This window comes from Benincasa hispida, chromosome 5 (assembly GCF_027475165.1).
Source record: "Benincasa hispida cultivar pf3 chromosome 5, pf3_genome.v1.1, whole genome shotgun sequence".
Lineage (NCBI taxonomy): Eukaryota > Viridiplantae > Streptophyta > Magnoliopsida > Cucurbitales > Cucurbitaceae > Benincasa > Benincasa hispida.
This window is the reverse complement of record NC_143482.1, coordinates 50,836,530-50,863,693: the sequence shown is the minus strand read 5'-3', so window position 1 is coordinate 50,863,693 and position 27,164 is coordinate 50,836,530. Positions and strand designations below refer to the sequence as shown.

The following is a 27,164-nucleotide window of genomic DNA, read 5'->3' as shown; positions in this document are numbered from 1 at the left end:
CAACACGTGTTCGCATATTTCTTAGAATGCCCAACGGTTGACTGAACACTGTTGGGATATAGTTTATAATTGTCGACGGTCACCCACTCACCGTCAATGGATCCGTCAGTCGAAGTTCACCACATTCCAAAAAGACTTGCAATCCTGACGGTGTTCCAACACAATCGTCGGTCAAAGTTCACCAAATTCCAAAAAGACTCTTAGAGCACCCGCGGTTGACTGAACAAAGTGGGAATATAGTTTATAACTGTCGACGGTCAACCACTAACCGTCGGCAGAACTTCGCAATCTCAACCATGTTCTAACACAACCGTCAGCCAAAGTTCACCAAATTCCAAAAGACTCTTAGAAAGCCCGACAATTAAACGTCACTGTCGACAAGTATGAACTTATCCCAACGGTTTTCGTCGAACCATCGACTAAAGTTCTCCAAATTCCCATAAAAAAAATTTTATATTTATATTACAACTTAGAATACCCGACAGTGACACAAAATCGTTGGGCTTAATTACAAACTCCCGACGATTTGACGCTCATCGTCGGCCTAACATAAAAAATTCCAATAGATGGGTTTTGTCTACTGCACACCTTGGCCAACGGTTTATTGACCACCGTCAGACTTAAATAAGAACTCCCAATGGTTTTTGGTCATCGTCAGGATAAATTAAAAAGTCGAACGGTTAAATAGAACCATCGGGCAAAAATGCAATAAGCCCGACGTTTTCTTGGGAGATTGTCTGTAGTATTTAAAATCCCAATGATGTTTTTTCTACCGTCAGAACAAATGTTTGTCTTGACCCCTTATTTCCACCATCGGGATAGGTTAAAAACTGTCGGCTCTTTTTTGGTCGTTAGGAGAATTATCATCGGGAATAACCAAAATTCTTGTTTTTTAGTTGTAAAAAAAAAAAAAAAAGGTATTCGTTATTGTAGTGTTGTTTTAAGTTTTTCTAATTATATCTTGTCCACAATATAGTTGTTTATAATTTTTATTTAAAATTAGTTTCTATATTGTTATTCCTTTACTATTTTTTAACATTGCTTAATATAGAAGTATAAGTTTCTCGAAGCTAAATTGACAGAATCGCTTTATTTTTTTTTTAATGCTTGTTTTAAATCGTGTCGTTTTAGAGTTCCTAGAAAAAAGTGCTTTAAATACATCACTTCATATTTTATCAAACATAACCATCTTAATTAACAATCTCATAGAAGCATAAACATTCAAATCGTCTAAGAGACATTTTTATACAAAATATATATATATCTAAGAGATATGGCAACTCATAGCTCGCCAAATTATCAGTTTTTGTCTAGGCTCTTAACTCATAACTCTTCTAATTCCATATAATGTCATTTTTACTAAAACAATGTAATATTTTGTAACATAGCAGCGAAAGGAGACGCGTTGAACGTGCATTGTGTTCAGCCATGTTCTGACTCTTATGACAACGAGTCATGTTATAACGATTGTATTCGAGAGAATAAGGATTTTGTTACTCAAAACTACCTAACATTTCTAGTGAAAAAGATTATTGTTGCAATATTTGATCTAGCAAAGAGAAATATTTTTTCGATATATAAAATTGTGAAACAGGAATAAAATTTATTATTCTACAAGATGGACTATACTTACTTATTTTTTCCTTACGTAATCGACAATGGTTGCATCCACAAACTGCAATAGTGGAGAAGAAATCAAACATAGAAAATGAAGTAATAGATCCAATGCAATTGTATCTTTTGTTTGCAGATTTATTTCTTATATTGTTCCCAATTTTTCTTCCTAATTAGATTTGAATTTTAAAATTTAAAATATCTTTTTCAGTTTATCTTTTGTTTTTCTCAGATTCCAATTTTTATTTTTATTTTTCTTATCTTTCACACATATTTATGGTTTATCTTATTTTTGTTGATATGATTTCTAGTTTTCATTATGTAGTACTTTTTAAAAGATAATCTAAAAATACGTCATTGTTATTTAAATTATATATCATTAATTAAATTTTTTATTTTTTTATTTTTTGCGGAGATTGCGATTTTGAGCTGCTATAATATTTAGGTATAGTGTACATCCTTTTTGCAGCTGTATTGGATTTGGTAGATTCGGAAAAAATGTATAAATCAAATTTGTATAATACTGAATAAATATTTTTTGAATTATTTTCCTTTTGTATTTTTAGATTAGTTCAATTTTGGAATCTATTGGGTTGATAGAACTGTATCAGTGTCTATTAATGTCTATTATTGATAGTTCTAAAATTTTACTCTATCTTCTAAATATTTTCGATAGTTTTACCTTTTGAAATAATTTTCCTTTATTATTTTGCGAATTGGTATTCTATTTATAAAATTTGGGTTTTTATTTTTACTATTTTGTCACCTTGGGGCTATTTTTCTATATGAATCTTTAAAAGTGGTTATTTTATCTTATCTGTCCTATAAAATAAATAGTCAACTATTCAAATTTGTTCTTGAAATTAATATGACTTTCCATTTTCTATTTAAAAAATTTATATATGTCTTTATATTGTTCGTTTTACATTTTTTTAATAGAAACGTGAGGTTGAGGAATGTTAGAGATTTGTTGATTGGCTTTATATTTTTTTAAGGCAACTTGTGGAGGTTTTTGTTATTGTCACAAACGTAGCTTAAACATCGATCACAATCAATACTATTTTCTTTAAAATATTTCTTATTTCCTACTTTGGAAATTATATGCGGAATATTTTTCTTTCCTACTCTGGAAAATCTCAGCAGATGTATATTGCTTAATATTTTCATTACCCATGGCGCAACTTATTTTGACTGGAGGAAAAATATTTTCCAAAAATTCTTTCCTTAATTGGCCATGGTTTTTAAATAGAGAATAATGACTTTCATTTATGGTTGCCACATTTGTTCATAGTAAGAGAGTATCATTGCTTTTGGTGGCCGAATTGTGCAACATGGTGTTTTGATCTTTGCTTAATATATTTCACTGTGCAAATTCATTAGTTGAACAATTCAAAAACATGAAGATAAATTTTGTCTTAGGGGGAGCTTAAGGCATCGCTGAAGAAAAGAGATTCTTGGTCTCAGGGGGAACCTAAGATTTCAATCTCAAGAAGGATTTCTCTATCATATGGAGGACCTAAGATTCGTCATTGAATGGAGTTCACTTAATTATAAGGAATATAATCAACCAGAGAGGAGCCTCACATACTGTCAAAAGCTGAAGTGTTCAACACTAATATAATAACACCTAGGGGGAGTTTAAGAATAACTAGGAGGGAACTCACATCTAAGGGGAACTAGATGACTTGTGAGTGGGCTCTACATGAGTCATTGTAGTAGTCATTGAATTACAGATAAGTACTACGTTGTAATTGTTTAACTATTTAATAATAGTAAATTATCTTTCCTGGGCACACTACCTCTTAGACGTAGGTGGTTTATCACTGAATTGGGTTACCAACTCCCGTGTGTCTTTACTTGTATCCTTGTTGTCAGTATTTTTTTGTTACAGTGATTGACCGACTGTTTTTGTTTAACATCCGTATTTTGAGTGATGAGACATCTTACTATTTTTTCAATTGGTATTAGAGCAAGTCAGCTTTATCTCATGTTCTTCGATCATGAATTGGATCAAAGAATGTGGCTTTGCCACTCGTCCCCCTATTCTAAATGAAACAAACTATTCATATTGGAAAGCTCGAATGATTTCCCCTGAAGTCGATTGATAGTAAAACATGGAAGACTATAATTACTGTTGGACTCATCAAACTACTAAAACTGATGATGTAAAGAAAATCTTAAAACTTGAATTATAGTGGTCTGAAGGTGAAGATGACACACTATAACGAAATTCTCAGGCACTGAATTCCATATTTAATGGTGTTGACCACAACATATTCAGACTGATTAATATGTATGTCTCTACCAAGGAGGCGTGGGATGTCTTATCTGTTGCTTATGAATGAACTTCAAAAGTGAAAATGTCAAGGCTGTAGTTGTTGACTTTAAAGTTCCAGAATCTTAAAATGTATGATGATGAATCAGAATTCGATGTTCAGTTATTAGATAATGCAAATGATCGTATCATCTGAGAGAGAATTTCTGAAGAAAGAATTATTCGTAAGCTGCTTATGTCTTTACCTAAAAAATTCAACATAAAAGTTACTACTATCGAGGAAGCTGAAAACATAACATCGTTGAAAGTTAATGAATTATTTGGCTCGTTGCTCACATTTGAGATGTCTTTGGATGGTAAACATGAGAAGAAGAATAAGATAATGGCATCATAATTCTCAGTTATAGAAGTGCATGATGATCCTGACAGAGAGTCTGAGGAATCCCTTGCTAAAACTATTTCATTGCTTTCGAAGCAATTCGATCATGTTCTCAAACGATTTGAAAAGAGGTATGAAAATTTAATTATAAAAATAATAAGCCCGGTGGCTCTTCCCCCCCCCCCCCCCCCCCAAACAATTCAGAATTCAAAGTAGTAAGAAGGAAGCTAATAAGTTTGGCTTTTCTAATGTTCAAAAAGAAAATTCTTTCAAATGTAGAAAGTGTTAAGGCAATGGGCACTTTCAAGAAGAATGTCTTAATTTCTTTAAAGAGTAAAGTAAAAAGCTATATCTTAACTCTGTTTGATCATGAATCTGAAGACAACAGTGACTCAGAGGAAGATTTTAAGGTACTTGTTAGTAACATATGATCTAACACCTCATCATGTGAGATTTGTGAGTGTGATGTGTATGTAGAAAATGTTAATGATGTTGCCAAACATGTGTCTGCTGATTCTTCTTATCAAGCTCTCTTTAACAAATGGAAAGATGATCTGAAAGTCTTTGATGTGAAAAAAGAAAGAACTGAGACTTTGATCGCTAACAATCACATACTTATGTATATTATTGCATATTTAAAGTGAACTTATTCAAATTAGAGCTAAAAAGGATTCAGTTTGTAACAATGTTAGAATACTGAACACTGATACTATGTCTCTCGATAAAATATTGACAAAAAGAAAGATAGTCAGTGATAATTCTGAACTAGGTTTTTCAAAAAGTGGAAGTCAGCATAATAGACAGTTTTATCTTAAACGAAGCAACAGATTGAGTTTGTTAGAGCTTAGAATCAAGAGTCTTCTGGCTTTACAAGAACATTCTCTAACAATTCAAAATGGGAAGCCAACAGAAATTACAGACCAAGATGGATTTGTCACTATTGTGGAAGAGTGGGCCATTGATGACATGCAGAAATGCATGTCATCTTAGGCCTTATACTTAGAATTATGAAGGTTGTTAGGCAGAATATGCGTCGATCATGATAGGAATTCACGCGAATATGAGTTTGCATCAATCAGTATGTCGAATCTCAGCTAACCCATTATTTTGCGTTAATTATGCGTTCATGTTCTATCTTTGTAGCTAATACAGGAAATGAACGCAAATGCAAAAACCGGACCACCGCATAGACTACCGCATGTGAAGAAACACTCCATCGCAAAGGCAAACGCATCGATCAATGCATGGATGTTGCGGTAATCAGCCGTATGCATCCATCGGATGGGAGTTGCGCTCATCAAGCGATTGCGGTCATCGTGTAGAGTTGCGGTATTAAGCGAATGCAGTCATTAAATGATTGTGGCTACGTGACAACGAAAACTAATGGGATCAACACAAAGTAGGAGGAATGAACGCATCAACGCATCTACCTCAAAAAAATCTAAAGATGATATTGACATTTCACCTACTACGCCGTTAGTGGCAGAGGTTTAGAAAGGAAGAACGCGCTGAACGTCAGACTCAGAGCAGTCCAATTAATTCTTTCAGCAATCCAAGCTCTATAAATAGAAGCCGATGAGCTGAAATTCATTTTATCCAAGGTTTTCGCTTGAGGTTCGCCTATGGCGGATCCTTGCGATCCAGACAAAATGCTTGAGAAGACGTTGATAGTTTTTCACCTTTTCATCCATTCCGAGTGATGATTGGAGCCTTCGACCAGAGTTAGATCTCGAGAGAGTTAGCTCCTCCGCCCATCCATGGCACCATCGGCAGCCTTGACGCACATCCGCTGGAAGCAAAGCTTTGCTTCCAGTCGGTCATTTCTTTTTCCTTTCTTTTTCTATATTGTATTCTATGACATTTGGAATCAAGGAATTGATACAATTTGTTTTTAATGCATTTCTTGGTTCCTTCGACTCCATCTTCATCTTCTTGCTTAGCATCATTACATTCATTGCAACACTTAGTAGGGTTGTGTGGGTATTGCATACTTAGTCATGTGGATTAGGGATATGAAGCATGTAGCAAACCACCAAGAGGTGTGCATTCCGTGAGTGTGTGAGAAAACCTTATTTGCTAAATTGTGAAGCTACTACAACGTCTGTCTATAGGCTAACACATTGATTGTCTATGAGTGAAGTCAGCAACAACCAACTGCCCGGGAGGGTAAGTGGTTGGACGCATTAAGCAAGGTTTGCGTTGTTCACTAGGGATAGTAACAATCTTGTGTTAACCAAGTTCATGCAATTGTTTTGTATTCATTCATTCATTAAGGATACTCACGAGGGTACTCTAAGGACATGATCTAGGCTTGGGAAGGTCAGGTTAGAATCTAGGCTCGGAAGAGTCAGATTAGAACACATAATACAAGAGATAGAAGCTTAGGAATAAGCATTGTTTGCCATTAACCCATCTCATACATCCTAGAGATAGAATACGATTGAGTGCGGTCACCGCAGCGTTGTGTGCATTTTGCATCATTGCATAGGAAAAAAGTAGAGACTTAGGAATAAGCTCTATGGACACTTTGCATTCAACACATGCATCCTAAACTTAGGAGCTTCGCATTTCCATTGGAAAATGACTTGTCGTGCATGAGTGTAGCATGAGCGCATTGGCTTGCGTTGACTAGGGTTGCCCTCGCAGTCACTCTTAAAGGTAGCAATGAAAACATCTTTGCATTTTATCGCTTTTCCCATACATTTATTTCATGTCAAGGTTTGTCGTATCTCTACCTTTTATGCATATTCTCATTGCGTTGTCTGTTAGATAGGAGTAGGAGTAGGATTAACTTAGTAATATCCCCTTCATTCTTTTATTCAACCGCCGCATGCACATTACCGCATACATATAGCTACAATTCCCTATGTTTGACCTCGGATTACCCGAAAAACTTTCGTCCATGTTATACTTGACATGAATGCAAGAAAACTTGTGGCAGGATACATGGTCATCGCATACATTCATTAACGCAATTTTCATTCCAACGCATGACCATCGACGCATGATTATCAACACATATCTTAGGAACATGCATCACATACCGTGTCCAAGGGAATTTGGTTGTCGAGTAAAGTTGACTTCCAATCTCCCGTCATCAGCCATAAACATCCATTTTGCTATCAGTTATTGAAAACTCTTCACAGATCTACAAACTCAAGTAAGGCTCCCCACTTCTCTCAAAATAGATATCAAAGAGAGTCAAAATTAAAATAGGTTTGTAGAGTGAAGAATGCTTAGAATGAATGCAATGTTGTATTGACTTCCTTAAGATCTTCTGCCAAATGAGATTGGTACTTTGATAGTGAGAGTTCTTGACATATGACTGGTGAAAAGAACTTTTTTCTAACCTCGAATCTGCCAGCTCGAGAAAGGTCACATTTGGAGATGGAGCTTTCGGGCAAGATCATTGGGAAAGGCAAACGTAGTTACCTAGGTCTTCCATCCTTGAATGATGTAATGTTGGTTGAAAGGATCACTGTCAATCTTATTAGCATCAGTCAGCTATGTGATCAAGGTCTGAATGTGAGTTTTACAAAAGACCAATGTGTTGTAACATACAATATAAAGTTCTTGTTATGACAAGTATGTGTTCATCTTATAATTTTTATATGTGGAATCCTGACAATGCTTACCAGGTTTTTCATCTCTCACAACAAGATGAAGCAATCCTATGGCATAAATGCCTAGACCATGAAAGTATGAAGGCTATTCAAAAGGCACTAGCAAAAAATGCTATATCTCGACTTCCATCTTTACCTTCTTCAACTGACATTATTGTGGTGATTGTTAATCATATAAACAAACTCATACTCCATATAAACAGATATCTCACTATTGTTCAACATGTATCCTGGAACTTTACCACCTAAACCTTATGGGTTCTATGCAATCATAAACTCTGGTAGGTAAATGGTATGTTTTAGTTGTTGTTGACTAAAGGAATTGAATTTCACGCGGAAGTGTGTAAACGTCGTACCATTGACAGTCAATTTTGAAAACTCCAAGATAAATATTTATTTTCTAAAGCATGATTTTACTAGAGAGAAAAGAAAAGAAGAACTCACCCTTGTAGATTTTTTTTCTTCACGAATTTCCTCTCTACTAATCACAAACTCTTCTCTACACGAACACATGAACTTCTTCTTGAACTCACCAACATCGAAACAAAAACCTGTAGACACCATCATTTGGGGTTCTGACTATTCTTAGGCAAGAAATGAAATTGTGGGATCTATTTCATGTTTTAGGAGATGGAAAGAGAATTTGCAGAGAATTTGAGACAGTATTCTTTTTTAGAGAAAGTTATTTCTTTACTATGTTTTCAACGTATTCTTACACTCCTTTTTTGTTTCCAAGACAATATAGATAAGAAAAACGATGCAGGGGAGTTAATAACTCCCCTGTAATGGGGAGTTATAAATAATTATATGAATATCATAATATAATTAATAAACAATTAACTAATTAACCATTAATTAGTAAATCATATGTTATGCATCTTAACCATATTAGAATGCAACTCTCTTATAAATTACAGTATTTGTATGAATCTCATTCATAAAATTAATATTTGAATCTTATTCAAATATTTTACGCTCACATATTACTTAGTTTTAATTATAAATAATATTTATAACTAACTATATACTATAATGTATCATTATATTATTCACATTATTATAACTAATACTTTATCTCTCACATATTACATAGTTTTAATTATAAATCATATTTATAATTAACTATATATTATAATGTATCATTATACTAATCACATTATTATTACTAATACTTTATCTCTCACATATTACATTGTTCAAATTATAAATCATATTTATAATTAACTACATATTATAATGTATCATTATATTAGTAACTAATACCTCTATTTCTCTTAAATAATTTGGACAATTCAAATTATTTCAAAATCATTTATTCCTTATTATATTCCCAATGAGCTAGTGGGGGGCCATTTGGACCCATAAATTAGAAGCTTCAATGATACGAGATTGATCAATTAAATTATCGTTTTACCCCTATAGTTACATCTAGCTTTTTAAGTACCACTATTCCTTCTAATGAAAAAATAGTTTAAATTTCAACTATAAACTAATCCCTTTCGAGCTAGTGAGAGAGTGAGGCCCCATATTCAAGACCCAGAATTAGCTATTAAGGGAATTATTTATCTACTTACACTCAAGACAAAAAGGAGTGAATTTCATTTTGTGTAGCTACGTTTCTAGCTCCCTATTCGAATATATCCCCAAAATGACAGGCTTATTGAGTCAAAAAATTTGGCCACTCTCACCCATATAGATCAAAGGATTGCTCTCATAGATAGGAGTTCAAAACTCACTCAAGATTAAGGTTGAGTCACCTATGGTCATCCTATTGGAATGTTAATCTCTTCATGTAACAAAGTAATAAAGAGAGCTATCATTTTGCAGTCCAGTCTTGTTCAAACTCTTTGTATAAGATACCTACACTCACATTTCTTCACATGAACAATTAAGATCAAATCGTTTGTAACACTTTACAACCATTGTAACAATTACAAAGTGGGTCATATCCGTAGTGTGACCAAGATAATGTACCCAATCTTATCCATATACGACAGACCATTTAGGTTATTATATAAACACAAACCACTTGTATGTCAAGTTACATAAAACAACCTTGGATCTTATTTTATTGGACTAGATTAATGAAAACTCAAAATCAAATAAAATAACTTCTCATTTCATTAAATAAATAGTTCGGGTACAAAACTTACAAACTACGAGATCGACAAGTTATTTGTCACCTAGCCCAACATTAATGACTTCTCTAGATACATAGAAAAGGTCAGATGCATTTACCACTTTTCAAGCTTTTTGTCTCTGATTACAACGTGAGAAAAAGCTGAATGTGAAACGAATCATCAACGATCATGGTAGAGAGTTCTAGAATTCTTACTTTGTTGCATTTGACATTTTCTAACCACTCCTCAGCAAAACGAAGTTGTGGAATGGATAAATCGGACAATTTAGGAGAAAGCTTGCACGATGTTACATGTTAAACATCTACCATTTCACTTTTAGGCAGAAGCTCTGAAAACAACATGTCATATTTACAACAGAGTTGTTTATGTTCAGGTGCCTCAAGCAAAATTTATGAAATATGGAGAGGGAGAAAACCAAATGTTATATACTTCCATATCTTCGGCAGTACTTGTTACATCCTAGTTGATAGGGAAACCATACTAAAATTGAATTCAAAGTCAGATGAAGGCATATTCCTTGGATATTCCATAAATAGTTGAGTATACTGTGTTACAATAAATGAATCCATTGTGTCATGGAATCGATCAATGTTGTGATTAATGATGTTGCAGATTCATCAATTTCTACTAATGAGGAATAAGAAGATTACAGTATGCTTCGTAGCTTTCTTAGTGTTGTTCGTGGACAATATCCTACTCATTGAAAATGATGTAGGTCTATTGACTGATATTAAACAATAATTAATAGCCCAATTTCGAATAAAATATTTGGGAGAGGTGCAGTTTGTTCTAGGGATCCATATCTTTAGGGTAAGAACAAAACGCTAGCTTTGTCTCAGGTATCGTACATTGACAAGATGCTTGTCAAATATTCGATGCATAATTCTAAGAGAGATTTATTACCTTTCAGATATGAAATTGTCTTGTCTAAGGAACAGTATCCTAGGATACATTAAGAGGTTGAGGAAATAAGACGGATTTCTTATGCATCGATTGTTGGTAGCCTAATATATTCAATGTTATGTATTAGACCTGACATTTTCTATGTAGTAGGAATAATCAATAGATATTAGTCTAATCTAAGGTTAAATCACTGGATAGTTGTTAAAACCATCCTCAAGTATCTTCAGATAATGAGAGATTATATGCTTGTGCATAAGTCTACAGATTTGATCCTTACGGGATACACTTACTTTGATTTTTAGACCGATAAGGATTCTAGGAAATCCAGCTCAAGATCAGTGTTCACTCTTAATGGAGGAACTGTAGTTTAAGAAGCATAAAGCAATGTTGCATGGTTGACTTTACCATGGAGGCAAACTATGTAACAGCTTGTGAAGTTACCAAGGAGGTTGTATTGCTTAAGAATTTTTTGACTCATCTAGAAGTTATTCCAGACATATCAAAACCCTTCACACTATATTGGGATAATAGTTGTGTTGTGGAAAATTCCAGGGAGCCTAGAAGCCACAAATGTGGGAAGCATATACAATGCAAATATCATCTTATCCAGAATATTGGGCATCAAGAGGATGTGATCATCATGAAGATTGCTTTGGAGCATAATATTACTGGTTCATTTACAAAGGTTCTCATGGCTAAAGTGTTTGAGGGTCAATTGAAATGTTTAGGTCTACAAGGTATGTATCATTTAGTTTAAGGCAAGTGAAATTTTTACTTGGTGCATAGTATATGTCCTAGTTTATTGTTTTGTATATTGTACTTAGCTTTTGTATTTCTAAACCCCACTACATTTAGGAAAAATGAAAGATTATTGAGGTTGATGCCCTAAATCTTGTGATTCTGTAGTTTGTAAATTTTACTTGTACAAATAGATTACTTATTTAATAAAATAAGTGTCGTTTTATTTGACATTTAGTCGCATTAACCTATGAAGTAAGATCCAAGGTTATTCGATATAGCTTAAACATGTATGTGGTGACATACATGTAGATCATGTTTAATTAATAACCTGAATGGTCTGAAGTAGATGGATAAGACTGGGTACCTTATGCTAGTGATACTATAGATGCAATTCACTTTGTAATTGTTACAATTGTTGTAAAGTGTTACAAATGATCTAATTTTTATCACTCATGTGGAGATATGTGAGTTGGGGTATCCTTCAAAGAGTTTGTATAAGACCGGACTGCAAAATGATTAATCTCTCTTTTAACGTCATAATTAGAAGAAACTTACATTTCACCAGGATGACCATAGGTGATTTGACCTAAATCCTGAGTGAGTTGTGAACTCTTACCTATGAGGGTGGTTCTTTAATCTGCATGGGTGAGAGTGGCCAAACTCACTAACTCAATATGTCTGCAATTTTGGGGATTCATCTAATTAGGGAGTAGGAAACACAACTACACAAAAAAGAATTACTTCTTCCCATTGTTAGGGTAAGTAGATAAATTACTACTTAAAGGGCTGATTCCGGGTCTAGAATGATGAGAGGCCTCACCCTTTACTTGCCCGAGAGGGGTTCAATTATAGTTGAACTATGACTAATTTTTCATTAGATAGATCAATGGTACTTAAGGAGCTAGATGTAACTATAGGGGTAAACCAATAACTTTTTACAGTGTGATCAATCCCATTTTTATTTTTCACATAATTCAAAAATTAAAGAATAAAAGACAGAGAGATTATAAATTATATCCAAAATTTACAGCATGCACTTGAGGGAAAAAGGGAAGAAATATGCATTACCTTTGAATAACACTTCTTCAAGTATCTCTTGATCTAGATCACAATCTCTTCTTCGATCAGAACACAACCATAAGCGAATCTTCTGCATTCTATAGGATTGAGAATTGGTAGGAGTCAAGGACTCTACCCTAGATTTGGAAGAGGAAGGAGATATTGAGAGAGAGGAGAAGAACCTTTCTTCTCTGTTAATTTTTGGGAGGGAAACTGAGAGAGCTTTTCAGTTCTTCAAACGGTGGAAGAAGACGACTAAACTCTCAACACTATTTACACGTTTTTGGTTGAGAGAAATTAAGGGGATGGAGTTGTAACTCCCTCCCTTTAATTAAATTAAATATAAAATTAATTTAATTAAAATTATATATATATAACCACATTAGTATATATATATATACTATATGACATATCAAATACGATATAACCTATAGTTTTATTATCTCTCAACAATGCATGGTATTTAATATAAATCATATTTATATTAAATTTAATTACATGAATCTTATTCATATAATTAGTATTTGAATCACATTCAAATTTCTTTCAAAATACTTTATATTATAATGTATCAAATACATTTTATTAATTATATCACATATAATTAATTTAATTAATTCTATCATATGTAATAAATTCTCTCAATTAATTTGAACAATTCAAATAACCAAAAATTGATTTTTAATTAAATTCCTGTTGAGCTATATAGTAGACCTTATAGACCCGCAGATTGAAACTCCAGTGGTTCTTCGATAATTAATCAAACTCTTTAATTAAATTACCCAACTTCCATTAACTATCGGTCACTCTACTAAAGATCGACAGCTGCACTCTTCGCACTACATATATATTTTTATGTTCATTGGATATAAACATGACCCTTCACAAATTGCTCATAAGTATAGCTAGACCAAATTACCAGTTTACCCTTGTAGTTACATCTAACTCCTTAAGTACCACTAATTTCTCTAATGAACAATAAGTACTAGTCCAACTATGACCAATCCCTCTCGGGCCAAGAGAGGGTGTGACCATATTGTTCAAGTTCCAGAATCAACCCTTAAGGGAGTAATTTATCTACTTACCCCGACACTAGGGAAATAGTGAATTTCGTCTTGTGTAGCTGTGTTCCCAACTCCCTAATCAGACGAATCCCCAAAATGGTAGACTTATTGAGTTGCAAATCTGACCACTCTCACCCATACAAATCAAAGGAACGCCTTCATGAGGAGAAGTTCACAACTCACTCAGGATTCAGGTCATGTTACCTATGGTCATCTTGGTGAAATGTAAGTCTCTATTATTAATAGCGTTATTTAATTAACTAACCATTTCGTGGTCTGATCTTATACAAACTCTTTATATAGGATACTACCACGCACATATCTCCACATGAATGATCAATATCATATCATTTGTGGCACTTTACAACACTTGTAACATCTAAAAAGCGGGGTTGTATCCGTAGTGTTACCAGGATAAGGTACCCAACCTTATCCATCTACTATAAACCATTTAGGTTATTATTTAAACAAGATCCACATGTATGTCTCTACATCTTTGTTTAAATTACATAGAATAACCTAGGATCTTAGTTTATTGGATTGAGTATATGCTCATAAAATAACAATTATTTTATTAATAAATTTTTTTTTATACAATGTTTACAAACTACCAGAATAAAAGAGATTTACGACACCAATTCTAATGCGTTTATGTTGTTTTCTTGGCTAAGGAACTGAACATAAATGGCTCCGATGTTGGAATCCTATGTTTAAATGGTCATGTATCTCCTATCATGTTACTTTTTGGAAACATCGTATGTTTTCTAGTCTTTCTTCCTTTCATGCTTTCCTAACTAGACCCCACCCATTCTTTATTGATCCCTCCACTGATCTATTTCCTTCCTGTGATCCTTTGCTTGATCCTGAGTCTTACACACTGTCCATCTCAGAGCTCAGTCAGTCTTTTCTTGCCATTGCACTCTCAGATCTACCTCTTCTCTACCTCATAAAGTTTGTCTTATTAGTCCTGCATTATATAGGTTAAAACTAGCTCCTCGGGTTTGGTTTGCAACCTTCAATTCTACTGTCACTCAACTTGAGTTATCTCCAGCTCTTATGCCTCAGCTCTCATTACTCATAAGACTCCTAATGGTATCATTCTCCTTCTTTTATATGTGGATGACATGATTATTACTGGTAATGATCCTGAGGCCATATCAGATTTGCAACACTACTTGGGAGAACACTTTGAGATGAAAGATTTAGGACCACTTAGTTATTTTGTTGGTCTTCAAGTCTCATCCTTTCCTGATGGATACTACTTATCTCAAGAAAAATATGCATATGATCTTTTGGCCTGTTCTGACATCACTAATTCTATCACTACACCGACACCATTGGATTCAAATGTTCGTCTAACTCCTTTTGATGGTGTTCCTCTTAAGAATCCAGCCATATATAGGCAACTTATCGGTAGCCTTATCTACCTAATCATGACGAGTCCAAACATTGCCTATGTGGTCCAGATTGTCAATCGATTTATGTCACCATCTTGCACTATTCATTTCACTTTGTGTTTCATATTCTGCATTATATTAAAAGCACACTAGGCCATGGTCTTTAGTTCTCCTCTCAGTCCTCCTTGATTCTCTCTGGATATTCTGATACTGATTGGGTAGGTGACACTACTAATAGACGACCCACCATTTTTACTTAGGTGATTCTCTCATCTCTTGCCGTAGTAAAAAAACATATTGTTGTTTCTCGATCCAGCATAGAGTCTGACTATTGTGTGCTTGCTGATGCTACTTTAGAGGTATTATGACTTCGTTAGCTCTGGCCGACATAAGACTCTACCACTATTCTTCACTGTGACAATCGTAGTGCTATTCAAATTTCTCATAATGTTGTTTTTTATGAACGGACAACACATATCGAAAATGATTGCCATTTTATCTGCCACCATCTTCAAAGTTCCGCCCAACGCCTTCAAGTCATATCTACGACCGAGCAACCAGCAGACATCTTCACTAAGGCACTCTCTCCTATATAGTTTAGCCAATTACATTGCAAACTCAATTAGGTCTCTAATCTCCCACCTTGAGTTTGAGGGGAGAAGTTAATATTGTATAGATTTTTGCAACTTGGACAACTACTCTTTATTTGACCCTTTCTTCTGTTTTATTTGTGTAAGTTCATGTATTTTTTACTTAGTATATTTGGTGGGTTATTGGTTATGATTTTTATTCTATTCTTAGGTATTCTCTTGTGTATATTTACCCTTTGTATGTAACTCATTATTTTATGAAATATAGAAAATATGCTAATGTGTTCACACGAAGATATCATATATATGTTAGTGTTTATTTTAACACGTATAATTAAAATATCGGCTATGTATGTTAGTTAATATTTTATAAAATTGGGTTATTTTGTTAGTTTGGACTCTTATTTGTTTAATCAAGGCCCTAGATTCCTAATTGAGTATGGACTCAAAAGATTGAAGCTTATTCCAAGTTACATAGGGTTTAATGGGAACTATAATTGAATTAGTATATAAAGATTTGTTAGGGTTATGGTTCCCAATATATCAAAATAATATAATATCATCTAAGAAGAGATATTACTTAAGACATACAAAGTTTGACAATTTAGCATAAATGATTATAGGGATAAATCTTTTTAAATATAGATCGTAAGGAATTTTGTCTAACAATACATAGTTGTTCATTGGTGCATGAAGTCTACATTTTTTTAGTACTTATGATGTATCTACTATTTGGTTTTTTCTAACTTATCCTTTTTTTGTATTGTCAACTTTTCATGCTTCTCTTCATCTCTCCTCTATATATTGTTTTTGTTGAGTAATACAACTTGCTTTTGGTGTTCGGGTATGAAGAAGATGTTAAGGATATATATCTCAATACACTTCCTATGCATTTAGTATCTTGTTATAAACAAAACAAAACATTCTGATTTTTTTTTTTTTTTTGGTTTTTGAGGATATGCTCATTTGTATTTTTAAAACCAACAATTTTTTTGCATTTTTTTAATGAAAATTTAATGCATTTATTTATTCGAATTAAGATTTAAAAAGATTTACGTTGGGGGAATTCACCCCACTCTCGTCCCCACCATTTGAAGCCAGGGATGGGGGCCGAGATTCTCCATCTGGGAAATGAGGTCCCCGCTGGAATCCATTTCTCATTTTTTGCGTTAATTCCCTGCGGGAATTCTCTTGTTAATTCCTCATGGGGTTTGTTTGTAACTTACAGTGGAATATGGATAGAGGCTAGACGCTGAAAGATGATTGAGAAGGAACTTCATATCTGGCGGGTTGACGCCTGACGGGCTAAACTCTGTTTGGCGATGTTGAAATTATCGTCCCTAGAAGGAGATGAAACTGAAGGTGAAGGGCTGGTTAGGGATGGCGTGCTCTACTGGATGCCGAACGGGCTAAAGGGTTTGAACAATCATAATGTTGGATGGATCATGCTCTGATGGACAGATGGACGATCAGATGTGGGACAGGGACAGTCGGATGGACGTTGGATGGAGGCTGTCTACGTTGCATAGTTTAGCTTTAGAGAGGATGAGATTGGATGGGATTGGGGCTACCAAATAACAAAAAGAATAAATAATAAATAAAAAGGAAATGATAGATTAGGGTTTTTAGGTTTGGGCTTGAGAGTTTTGCTTGAAGTTATGGCCTATGGGTAGTTTAGAGGAGTTGAGCTACAATACTAATTATATTATATATTATAAATATATAATTAAAAAAATATAAAACTATTTAATCGGGGTCGAGGTCGGGGCGAAGATATCGTCCCAGACGGAGACCCAAATTCATACCCCAATTCCCCATCCCACGGTCAAATTGAGGGATCCCTGACCTGCATGCAGGGACCCACGGATTTTCTTGCCAACCCTACTAAAAATCAAATAGTCTTACTTTTGTCAAGGAAAATTATTTTAAATGACAAAATTGCAAAAAATACTTTTAAGTATAACAAAATAGTCACTGTCTACCACCAATATACAATGATATTTTATTATATTTGTAAATAAGTTAGATTCATTTTACCATATTTGAAAACAACTGTTTATTAAAGATACGTTCTAGTTGAGATATTTTAATTTTTGTCTACTATAGACTCAAATTTTCCAAAACCAAGCTCATTTACATATAAGTATTCATTTGACCCACGGCTAATGGCCAAAACCCTTTGTTTTTTTTTTTTGTTTTTGTTTGTTTCTTTTCTTCTTTTTTTTTTTTTTTCTGAAAAGATATATCTTTGTTTAGCTTTACATAAGAACAAAAGGAGATGGAATAAAGCACACACCAAGAATAGAAGTGTACTAGATGCCCTCAAACTTAAGCTATCTCAAGGTCCAACAATAACTTTTGAGTCATTTTCCTTTTTCTATTTCTCTTTTTTTAAAGAAAAACAAAAACTTCAAGGTTGTTTAGTGTGTGATTAATTGGGTTTTATACTATAAATCTAGGTTGATTTCAAATATAAAAAAAATTGAATCAAAATATTTACAAAGTATGATAAAATTTCAAAATCAATCAATGATAGACGCAGATATTTCTATTAACATCTATTAGTGATATTAATAGGCACTGAAAAAAGTCTATCAGTATCTATCAATATTTATCATTGATAGATTTTAAATTTTTGCTATATTTTAAAAATATCTTTACTAGTTTTGACAATCCTCCCCAAAGATTTTTACATTGCCTCTTAAGAGATTTGAAGATGGGCATATTGATTTAAGAAACAATAGTTGATTTTTATTTTTTATATGGTTCATATATAATAAACCATCTACCCCACTATGATTTTTTTTTTCTAACAAGAATCTAAATTTACATTCTTACAAGTTCTATTACTTAGACTTTGTTTGTTTTAATTTCTCTTTAATGTTTTCCAATGATGCCTTTAAATTCTTAATTAAAATTAAGCAAAAAAAAAAAAACACATTATTGTAAAATATAGTACTTATTAATTATTCACAAATTTGGGGAAAGTACGTTAAAAAGTTCATCATATCGAAAACTTAATTATTTCCAAAGTCAAAGTGAGCATAGTTCAACTTAATATACGTCAGTGAATTCAAGAGAATTATAGTTCGAATCTTTTCATCTCAACTATGCAAAAAATAATAAAATTATAATCAAACATATTGTTGATTGTACACTTTTTATTGAGAGAAAGTTGATTTTAAAGATAAAATTTTACAGTAAAATATTTATGTATCCACCTAGGCCAAGTGAGCTAGCCATTTGTGTTTGATGAGAGATTGAAAGATGGTAGTGGCAATCATAGGCAATTTCTTCATTGAAGCTTTAGATACTTAAGCAGCCTAGCCAAAAAAGCAAAATGCAAAGTGAAGAACACATCAAATCAAAATAATTCATCCCCAATTTTAGTTTATTCAAGAAAATTTCAAGGTTGAAAAAAAAATTATTCATTTTTCTATTATGATATTTGACTAAGTAAAGTCAAATGTAATTTCATTAAAATGAACCCTATAACTAAAGGAGTGAGGAGAAAAAGAACTTAAAAGAGTGATAGTTAAAACACCAATCAAAGTTGGAAATCATGTGTCGGAACAAAAGGTCTTGTGTTTTAAATCATTATTAATGTCATTTTCTATCTGTCCGCTTTCTATCTAATATTTTATTGATATAATTAAATTTATGGATTATTTTCAAATATAGAAAATTATTAAAAAATATTTTTAAATATAGAAAAATTTCATTGTCTATCATGAATAGACAGTTACATTTTGTTATATCAAAAATATTATCAATAGTTTTGTCATGTAAAATAATTACCCTAAATTTATCTTAATTGATCACTAACTTTTGGGTTTAGTTGTGATTTAAAAACATCCAAGATAGTTATTACTCTTTATTTGTTAAGTTTTTTTTTTTTTTTCCTTTTGTAATTTTAGAATTGAAAGTAGATTTGAACCTTTCTTGAGAAGTTGGTGATATTATTTTTAGGCATATTGATTTATTCCATCAAGTTGTATACACATTTGTTTTTATTGTTAATTTGGTTGGATGGCTCTAACATTTTCCTATCATAAATTAAATGTTTTTGGTGGGTTTTTTCCCCATAAGTTTAAGCATTTTGTTGGATTATATATTTTGTAATTTTTGTTGGTTTTTAAGTAGGATTATTGTTGCTCTTTTAATTTTTTGTTTTTTTTTATTATTAGTTTTAGACTTATTCAAGTTAAATTGTATAATTTTGTTGGATAAAAGTTATAGAAAAAAGAGAGACATTATGTTAATTTTACACTTGAATTCTTGAATAAATTTTACCTAAACTTTAATTATCTAATTAAATCTTAGACTTAAATAGTTACTACCTACTCAAAATTAACTAGCTAATTAGATTGTAGCCACCAAACTAGCCAATAAATTACTATACACTCAACTAACAAAATATTCAAAGTCTCACAAATATTCACCAACCACATAAAAATTCTAAAACTAATCACAAAACTAAGCACATAATAATCACCTAAACCTGGTATAAAAAAAAAATCTCCAAAAATAGAAAATATACATATATATGTATATATAAACATATCATCAGCTACAATAATTTGAAATATTCTTAATTCCTTTTCTAAAAACTATGGTTAAGATAGATTTTAAAACTAAATATTATGCCAACCAACATTATTATAGAGTAATTAAGTAATTTATTTTTGACAAAAGATAAGTTCAAATCTCTTATTTTAACAAGTTGGACTAAAAAAATATTTTATTATAATAGATCGACGTAGAAAATTATTGAAAGAGACTCCCACGATGTTGAAATAATTTAAAGAGAATTCATAAAAAGATATTTCGTAGTAAATCACGTATAAATTTTGAATAAAAAAAGATTAGTTCAAATTATTTCCTATATATCTTTCATCATCTTCACTAACCTCAGCTCTTCATCTCTATTGCCTCCGCCTCTATAATTGGGAATAGGAACACGACCAGACTCGATTCGCCGGAGATCTTCCAAGAGTACCTCATAGTGTCGTTTAACTTCGTCAGTTGACTTCCCGCCGACTGCCATGGCGATATTATGCCATCTCTCCGGCGTCTCTTTGTCGTACAACGCCAATGCCTTCTCAAAGAGCTTGTTTTGCTTTGCCGTCCATGTCGTCTCCGGTCGCTGCTGCTTCAAAGAGCTCGAAGCCATTGGCAAGAGGAAGAAGAACAATTTTTGGAGAGGGGATTTTGGGTTTTTTTTTTTTGGTTTGAGATGCAATGGAGAAATTAGAGAGATTTATATATGTAATATTATTGGAAGCAAGTTGGAAGAAATGTGTGTGTCGGCGAAAGGAGAAAATGAGAGGGAGATGAGTGTGATTGGTTTCCCTTTCAGCCACAAGTGTGGAGGAGAGTATGAAGATATAAAGTGAAGAATCTATGTTAAAGGTGAAAAGGGTGTTTGATTTTTCTTCTTAAACTTTCTTTTTCTTTTTATATATAGGTTTGGTTCACTAAGGTCCTAAATAATAATTATTTGAGTTTTTTTTAAAGAAAAAGAGTATATAACATGCATCTCATGTCGCATCTATCTCTATTCATCTCGTTTAGCTATATAAGAAGAAAGTATATATAAGAAAAAGAGTGTAGCACGTACCGAATGCATCCAAGTATTTTACTTTGAAAAAATTGTACTTTTTTTTTCTCACGAGTTATTTCCAGTGATTTTATTTTTTTTAAGAAACATTTGAAATTATATGTGTATATATATTTAAAAATTGTATTTTTTTTTTTAAAATTTTTGAAACTCGGATTGGAATTTGATATCAATCTTATGAGTGAAAGTGATGTTTATATATGTTTAATTTTTACAATCCAAAGACTAAAAATGAAGGCATCGTTTGGTAATCATTTTGTTTTTTGTTTTTGTTTTCAAAAATTAAGACTATGGACATTACTTTCACTTCCAAATTTCTTCTTTTATTCTCTACTTTTCATCAATGGTTTAAAAAACCAACGCAAATTTTGAGAATTAAAAAAAGTAGCCGTCAAAAGGTTGTTTTCGGAATTTGGAATTTGGCTAAGAATTCGACCATTGTACTTAAGAAAGATGCAAATCATTGTAAGAAATGTTGATGAAATAGACTTAATTTTTTTAAAAAAAAATGAAAAACCAAATGGTTACCAAACGAGGCCGAAATTGTTCTCAAAGGGAGGCCTTAAGGGTTTCGTTCACAAAAAATACACATTGAAACTCTTTTGATAATTTTTTTTAAAAAATACACAATACACACCGAAAGTGTTTCAAAAGCTATTTTGAACGATTGTTAAACACTTTAAGTTTTTCTAAAATGATATATTTTCAAAATTGAACACCCGAAAAATTTAAGCAAACACACCCTAGTATTTTCTTCAACAAATTTATGTGGTTCCTTGAAGTTTGTGTCAATACATAGATTATTCTACCCTTAAATAGTGTTTACGTTTCTTAAACTTACTATTTCGTATTTAAATGAAAATATGCATTAAACATTTCAAAGTTTTGTTTGTCATTGATTTATTCAAAATTTATAAAAAAAATTGATGGTCGTCCTAATAAACCTAAAACTAAATATTTAAAATTTTATTGAATACAAAATAAAATTTTTATATATAATATATCACTAATTTTAAAATAATAACCCATGTGTCAATGATTTATTAAATAAATACTTTTAAAGTTAAGATATTAGATGTAAAATTAAGGGCTATATGACTTTTTTTTTCCCTAATTTCAAAGACTTATTATACAAACATAAAAATTTAGAGACTAAAATTGTAATTTAATTAAATTATATTTAGTCATTGTAACAAGAAATGTCATATTTAAATTTCCTACATCAACCTTTGTTACTGTAGATCTCATGACTCATTAACAATAATTTTAGGGATCTTTTTAAATATGAAAAAATATTTAAATTTTATGGTAAAAAGGTCCAAAAGTACAAAGTACTTTTGAAACTTTTTACTATAAAATGTAAATATTTTTGGGATTTTTCTATTTATAAGAATTTCTCATAATTTTATGATTTATTAATTTCTTATATTGTAATGTCTATGACTAAACAATTTCTAGACTAAACAAATTGACTTCTTGCCTCAAACATCTCTCGGACTTTTTGTTCGTCAACTTCGTAAGTTGGTCTAAATAATTTAGTTTCAATAGTAAACACTATTAAAGTTTAAATATTTAGTAACTCTATTTTTTCCTCTTTTTCTAATTTTTATATTTATCGATAAATTTCTGTCTCTAATTTTTCACATTTATCGAATAATTCCATTTTTTCTTTAATTTTCGTGTTTATCGAACAACTCAATCTTATAACTCTATCACAAATTTACTCATCATAACATATTAACTTGAGATTTATTAATTTCAGTGAATGGGTCAAATGCAGAAAAATTATTATTTGAAGAATTATTATTATTATTTACTTATCTTTTGTCATTGCAAGAAAAATTATTATTATTATGATTTGAAATGGATAATGTTTGCCCGATTAAATGCCTGGAATGGAATCTATCAGCTAAGAATTGGCTGAGTTTCATTTATGAATGTGTCAGAAAACTTGGTGGACTTCATTTTTTGTGGCACGAATTTCCAAATGGATTCTCTCGATGATGTAATCCACTTAATCCATGATGTTCATTCCTTTTTTAAGTTTTATTTTGGGAGTTTTTTCTTTTTCCCATTTGATTTTTCTTAAAGAAAAAAGAAAATTGTTATTACGGTGTTTGAAGTTTAGTAAAACTTTCCAAAGCATCTCGAGTAGTGAATTGTTAATGTTAAAATTTAGACGATAAAAATATATTGAACTTTTACGTAACATCAATGGTAAATTTGTTAAAGAAAAAAGAAGAACATGCTTGTAAAATAGAAAACTTGTATATCGATATGTTTCTTATGACACATATTTTGATACTTCCAAAGAGTGAAAATAAAAAACAAAAAACAAAGAACAAATATTAATTGCTAAATATATATGGTTTTTATTTAAAAAAACAGAAAAACAAAATATCAAAAACTGAAATTGTTATTAAATAGGCTTATTAAGGTTATTTTACAAAATGTTAACTCCTCCCAAAAAAGAAAAAATAATAAAAGAAATTTTAACAATAAAATAAAAGTCAAATTTTAATTTAAAAAATTCAAAACTATTGAAATGAAATTGAAAGTCAGACAAATTCTGTAGGACTAAAACATGCAATTCAATGCTTTTAGAAAATGTATGCCTTGATCTCATGAAATAGATTTCCTTTTTTTAGTTCATATAAAAAGAACACACACACAAATAACAAAACATAGAGAATTAAGTATCATATTTAACTTGGATTAGAAAAAAATATTTTAATATACTTCCAAATTAAAATGTATCAAAAATATAATTTCATAAGGGACAAAACAAAATGAGATCTCTCACATGCCTATCTCTATTTTGATGTATAAACAATGTCTCTATTCTAAAAGGTAGTTCTGAAGTCGTCATCCTCTTCAAATCCTATTAATTTTCTTCAAAAATAAATTCTTTTGAATTATATACAAGTTGCTATTAGTTGAGGAAGAGAGAAGATTTTATTTATTTGGCTAGTATGTTTCATCTGTTCAAGTATGGAATATAATTAAACTTATTAAATTGCCACTAAATTAAAAAATTTATGCAAATGACGTAATTAGATAAATGTAAATTTTATCTTCATGTATCTTATAAACATTGTGATGATCCCCATCTTTAGATTTACCATATTTGAGTGGATTTTTTTTTTTTTTTTAATGAAATCTGTTTGAGCTTCATAAATTCTTATATTATTGAGTTGTATGTCTTAAAACTCGTAGTTTATCATGTTAAACATATTCTATTATCAATAAATATGTTATTGACGTTTATTCAATAAAGCTATTGTTGAATATGTAAATTGCACTTGTAAAGTCTAAATCCAATAAACTAAAGATTCATGGCTATTATATGAATACATGAACTTTACGTAAAGACATAAGAGTGGATCAAGTTTAGTAAATAGCCAAAATGGTCTATAATATACAAATAAGGCAGTGTACTCTATTCTAGTAAGACCATCGGATGTGACTCACTCTGTAATTATTACAATTTGTTGTAAAGTGCTACAAACGAAGTGATCCTGATTCGTTCATATATTGACATGAGGAGCAGGGGTGTCCTATGCAATGAGTTTGCATAAGATCGAACCAAGAATTAAATCACTTTTACTTTATAACATTGTTTACTGTTTAAGACTGACTATTTCAAAGTGATGACCAAGGTAACTTGACCTTAATCCTGAGTTAACTATGAATACCTGTTTATTCAGGATTATCCTTAGATTTTCATAGGTGAGGGTTGGTTCAATAGCGCTGGGTCAATAGACCTCCCATTTAAGGGGTAAGACCGGGTAGATAGCTGAAGACATATGGTGCAAGACAAAATTCACTCATACCAACTTTTAAGTATAGTGGAGATGTTGTTCTTTTAAGTGCTGACTCCAGGTCTTGAACAAGGGGCTCCACCCTCTCATTGGCCCGAAAGGGACTCGGTTTAGTGATTGGATCACAAGCCAATTGTTCATTAGCAGATCGGTGGGACTCAAGGAGCAAGATGTAATCTCGGGGGTAAAACAGCTTATTACCCAACCGTTATTATAAACAACCTATGAATGGTTGACTTACTTATCATGTTTATATGAAATGGACACACAATATATCTATAGTGAGGGAAGTGCAACTACAGGCTATAGCGGATAGTCCTATTAGTTAACGAATGTTGATTAACTAGGTTAAAGAGTTTGATCGGTTAGTCTCGGATTGTTGGAGCTCATGATTTGTAGGTCCATTAAGTCTCCTTGCTAGCTCACTATGGACAAAATTGAAGAACTAGGTGAAGTAAGAATTTGAAATGTTCAAAATTGGGCATTAGGAAAAATTGTATTTTATATGAGATATAATTTACAATTAAATCATTAATTTATTAATTTTTTTTAAAGTATTCTTGAACATTAGCATGAAAGTGTTTTGTTTAAATACTTGATTAATATGATTAATCAAAGTTAGGTGTAAAAAATAATTTAATATATGATATTAAATTTATTTTTAAATATTTTCTAAGTTATGATTAATCAAAGTTAGTTGTCATAAAAGATTGATTTATTGTTTTTTTTTTTTAAATTAGTTAGTGGAAAAATCCAATTGTTGGATTTTCCCACTAACTAAGTGGACTTTGAAGTGGCACTTCCAAATCATGACACCTAAAGATTACATGTTAGTGGATTTTGAGGTGGAAGACATGCAAAATAGGATGTTGCATGTAATTTGTCTTTAAATAGTTTGGTTTCTGAAATTTAGAAAAACAAATGCTTCTTTGACTTTTTACTTGACTCTTCCACCAAAATCACTTTACTCTCCACTTTTCTAGAGTGAAATTCCCTTGTCTTCATTAACAAAACGGTCCCACCACCGTCTTCTTCAACCAAAGAATAGCGAGGATTTGCCATTGGTGGTGTCGATTGAGCTCGAGAGAGGAAGATTGCGGTGGATTCTACAAAGGTTGAAATTTCAAACCCTTTATGCATGCTTATTCTTGTTTTTTATGTAATTAGAACATTATCGATCCTTGCTTCCACTGTGCGTGTTGTACTTTATGTTCCATCAATTGGTATCAGAGCATGCTTATAACGTTCTATTGCATATTGGTTGATATTTTTTCATTTATTGATTGCATTGTAGGCTAAAGTGGATATATTACGGTTTTGGCATTAGTTTTGTTTTAATTTCTTGTTGAAATTTGTAATTGCTCACATGTTTTTTAGCATTAATGTGTGGAAAAGGGCCTGTAAATTTGCTTGAGTCATTAGAGTCATTATTAGGTTGTAATTGCTCAGTTCTGGCTAAGAGAACGACTTCAATTTGGAGAAGAAATTAGTGAAGACCCGTTTACTAACTCCGAAAGCCAAAATTGTTGTAAATGTATTGAACAAACTCATTGTTTATTTAATAAAATATATGATATTTTATTCAAAGTCATTGTCTATTTAATAAAATATATGATACTTTATTCATATTTTAGTTTCATTAACTACAAACCAATAAACTAACATCCAAGGTTATCTTGTAACTTAAACATGTATGTAGCATATGGATGGTTCATGTTTAAGTGATAACCTAAATGGTTTGTAGTAGATGGATAAGATTGAATACCTTATCCTAGTGATACTACTAGTATGACCCGTTTTGTAGGTGTTACAATTGTTGTAAACTACTATAAATGATCAGATCCTGATCATTCATGTATAGACATGTGAACGGAGATATTTTATGCAAAGGAGTTTGTATAAGACCGGACCACGAAATGTTTAGTCTCATTATATAA

The 27,164-nt window shown here is 31.8% G+C and overlaps 1 protein-coding gene across 2 annotated transcripts; it reads right to left on the bottom strand.

Annotated features, from left to right (window-relative positions):
- Window positions 1–1,488: 1,488 nt before the first annotated feature.
- On the bottom strand, window positions 1,489–21,181 carry LOC150036218 (protein RADIALIS-like 3). Of its 2 annotated transcripts, none has more exons than XM_090314053.1 (2): window positions 20,697–21,181; window positions 1,489–1,675 (listed from the first exon to the last, which is right to left on the bottom strand). In XM_090314053.1, exons 1-2 carry the CDS (start codon window positions 20,957–20,959, stop codon window positions 1,645–1,647), a joined length of 294 nt encoding a protein of 97 aa, XP_090170179.1. In that variant the 5' UTR covers window positions 20,960–21,181; the 3' UTR covers window positions 1,489–1,644. The 2 variants fall into 2 exon arrangements, with proteins under 2 accessions (XP_090170179.1, XP_090170180.1); XM_090314054.1 differs by lacking the exon at window positions 1,489–1,675 and adding an exon at window positions 18,883–19,109.
- Window positions 21,182–27,164: the final 5,983 nt, after the last annotated feature.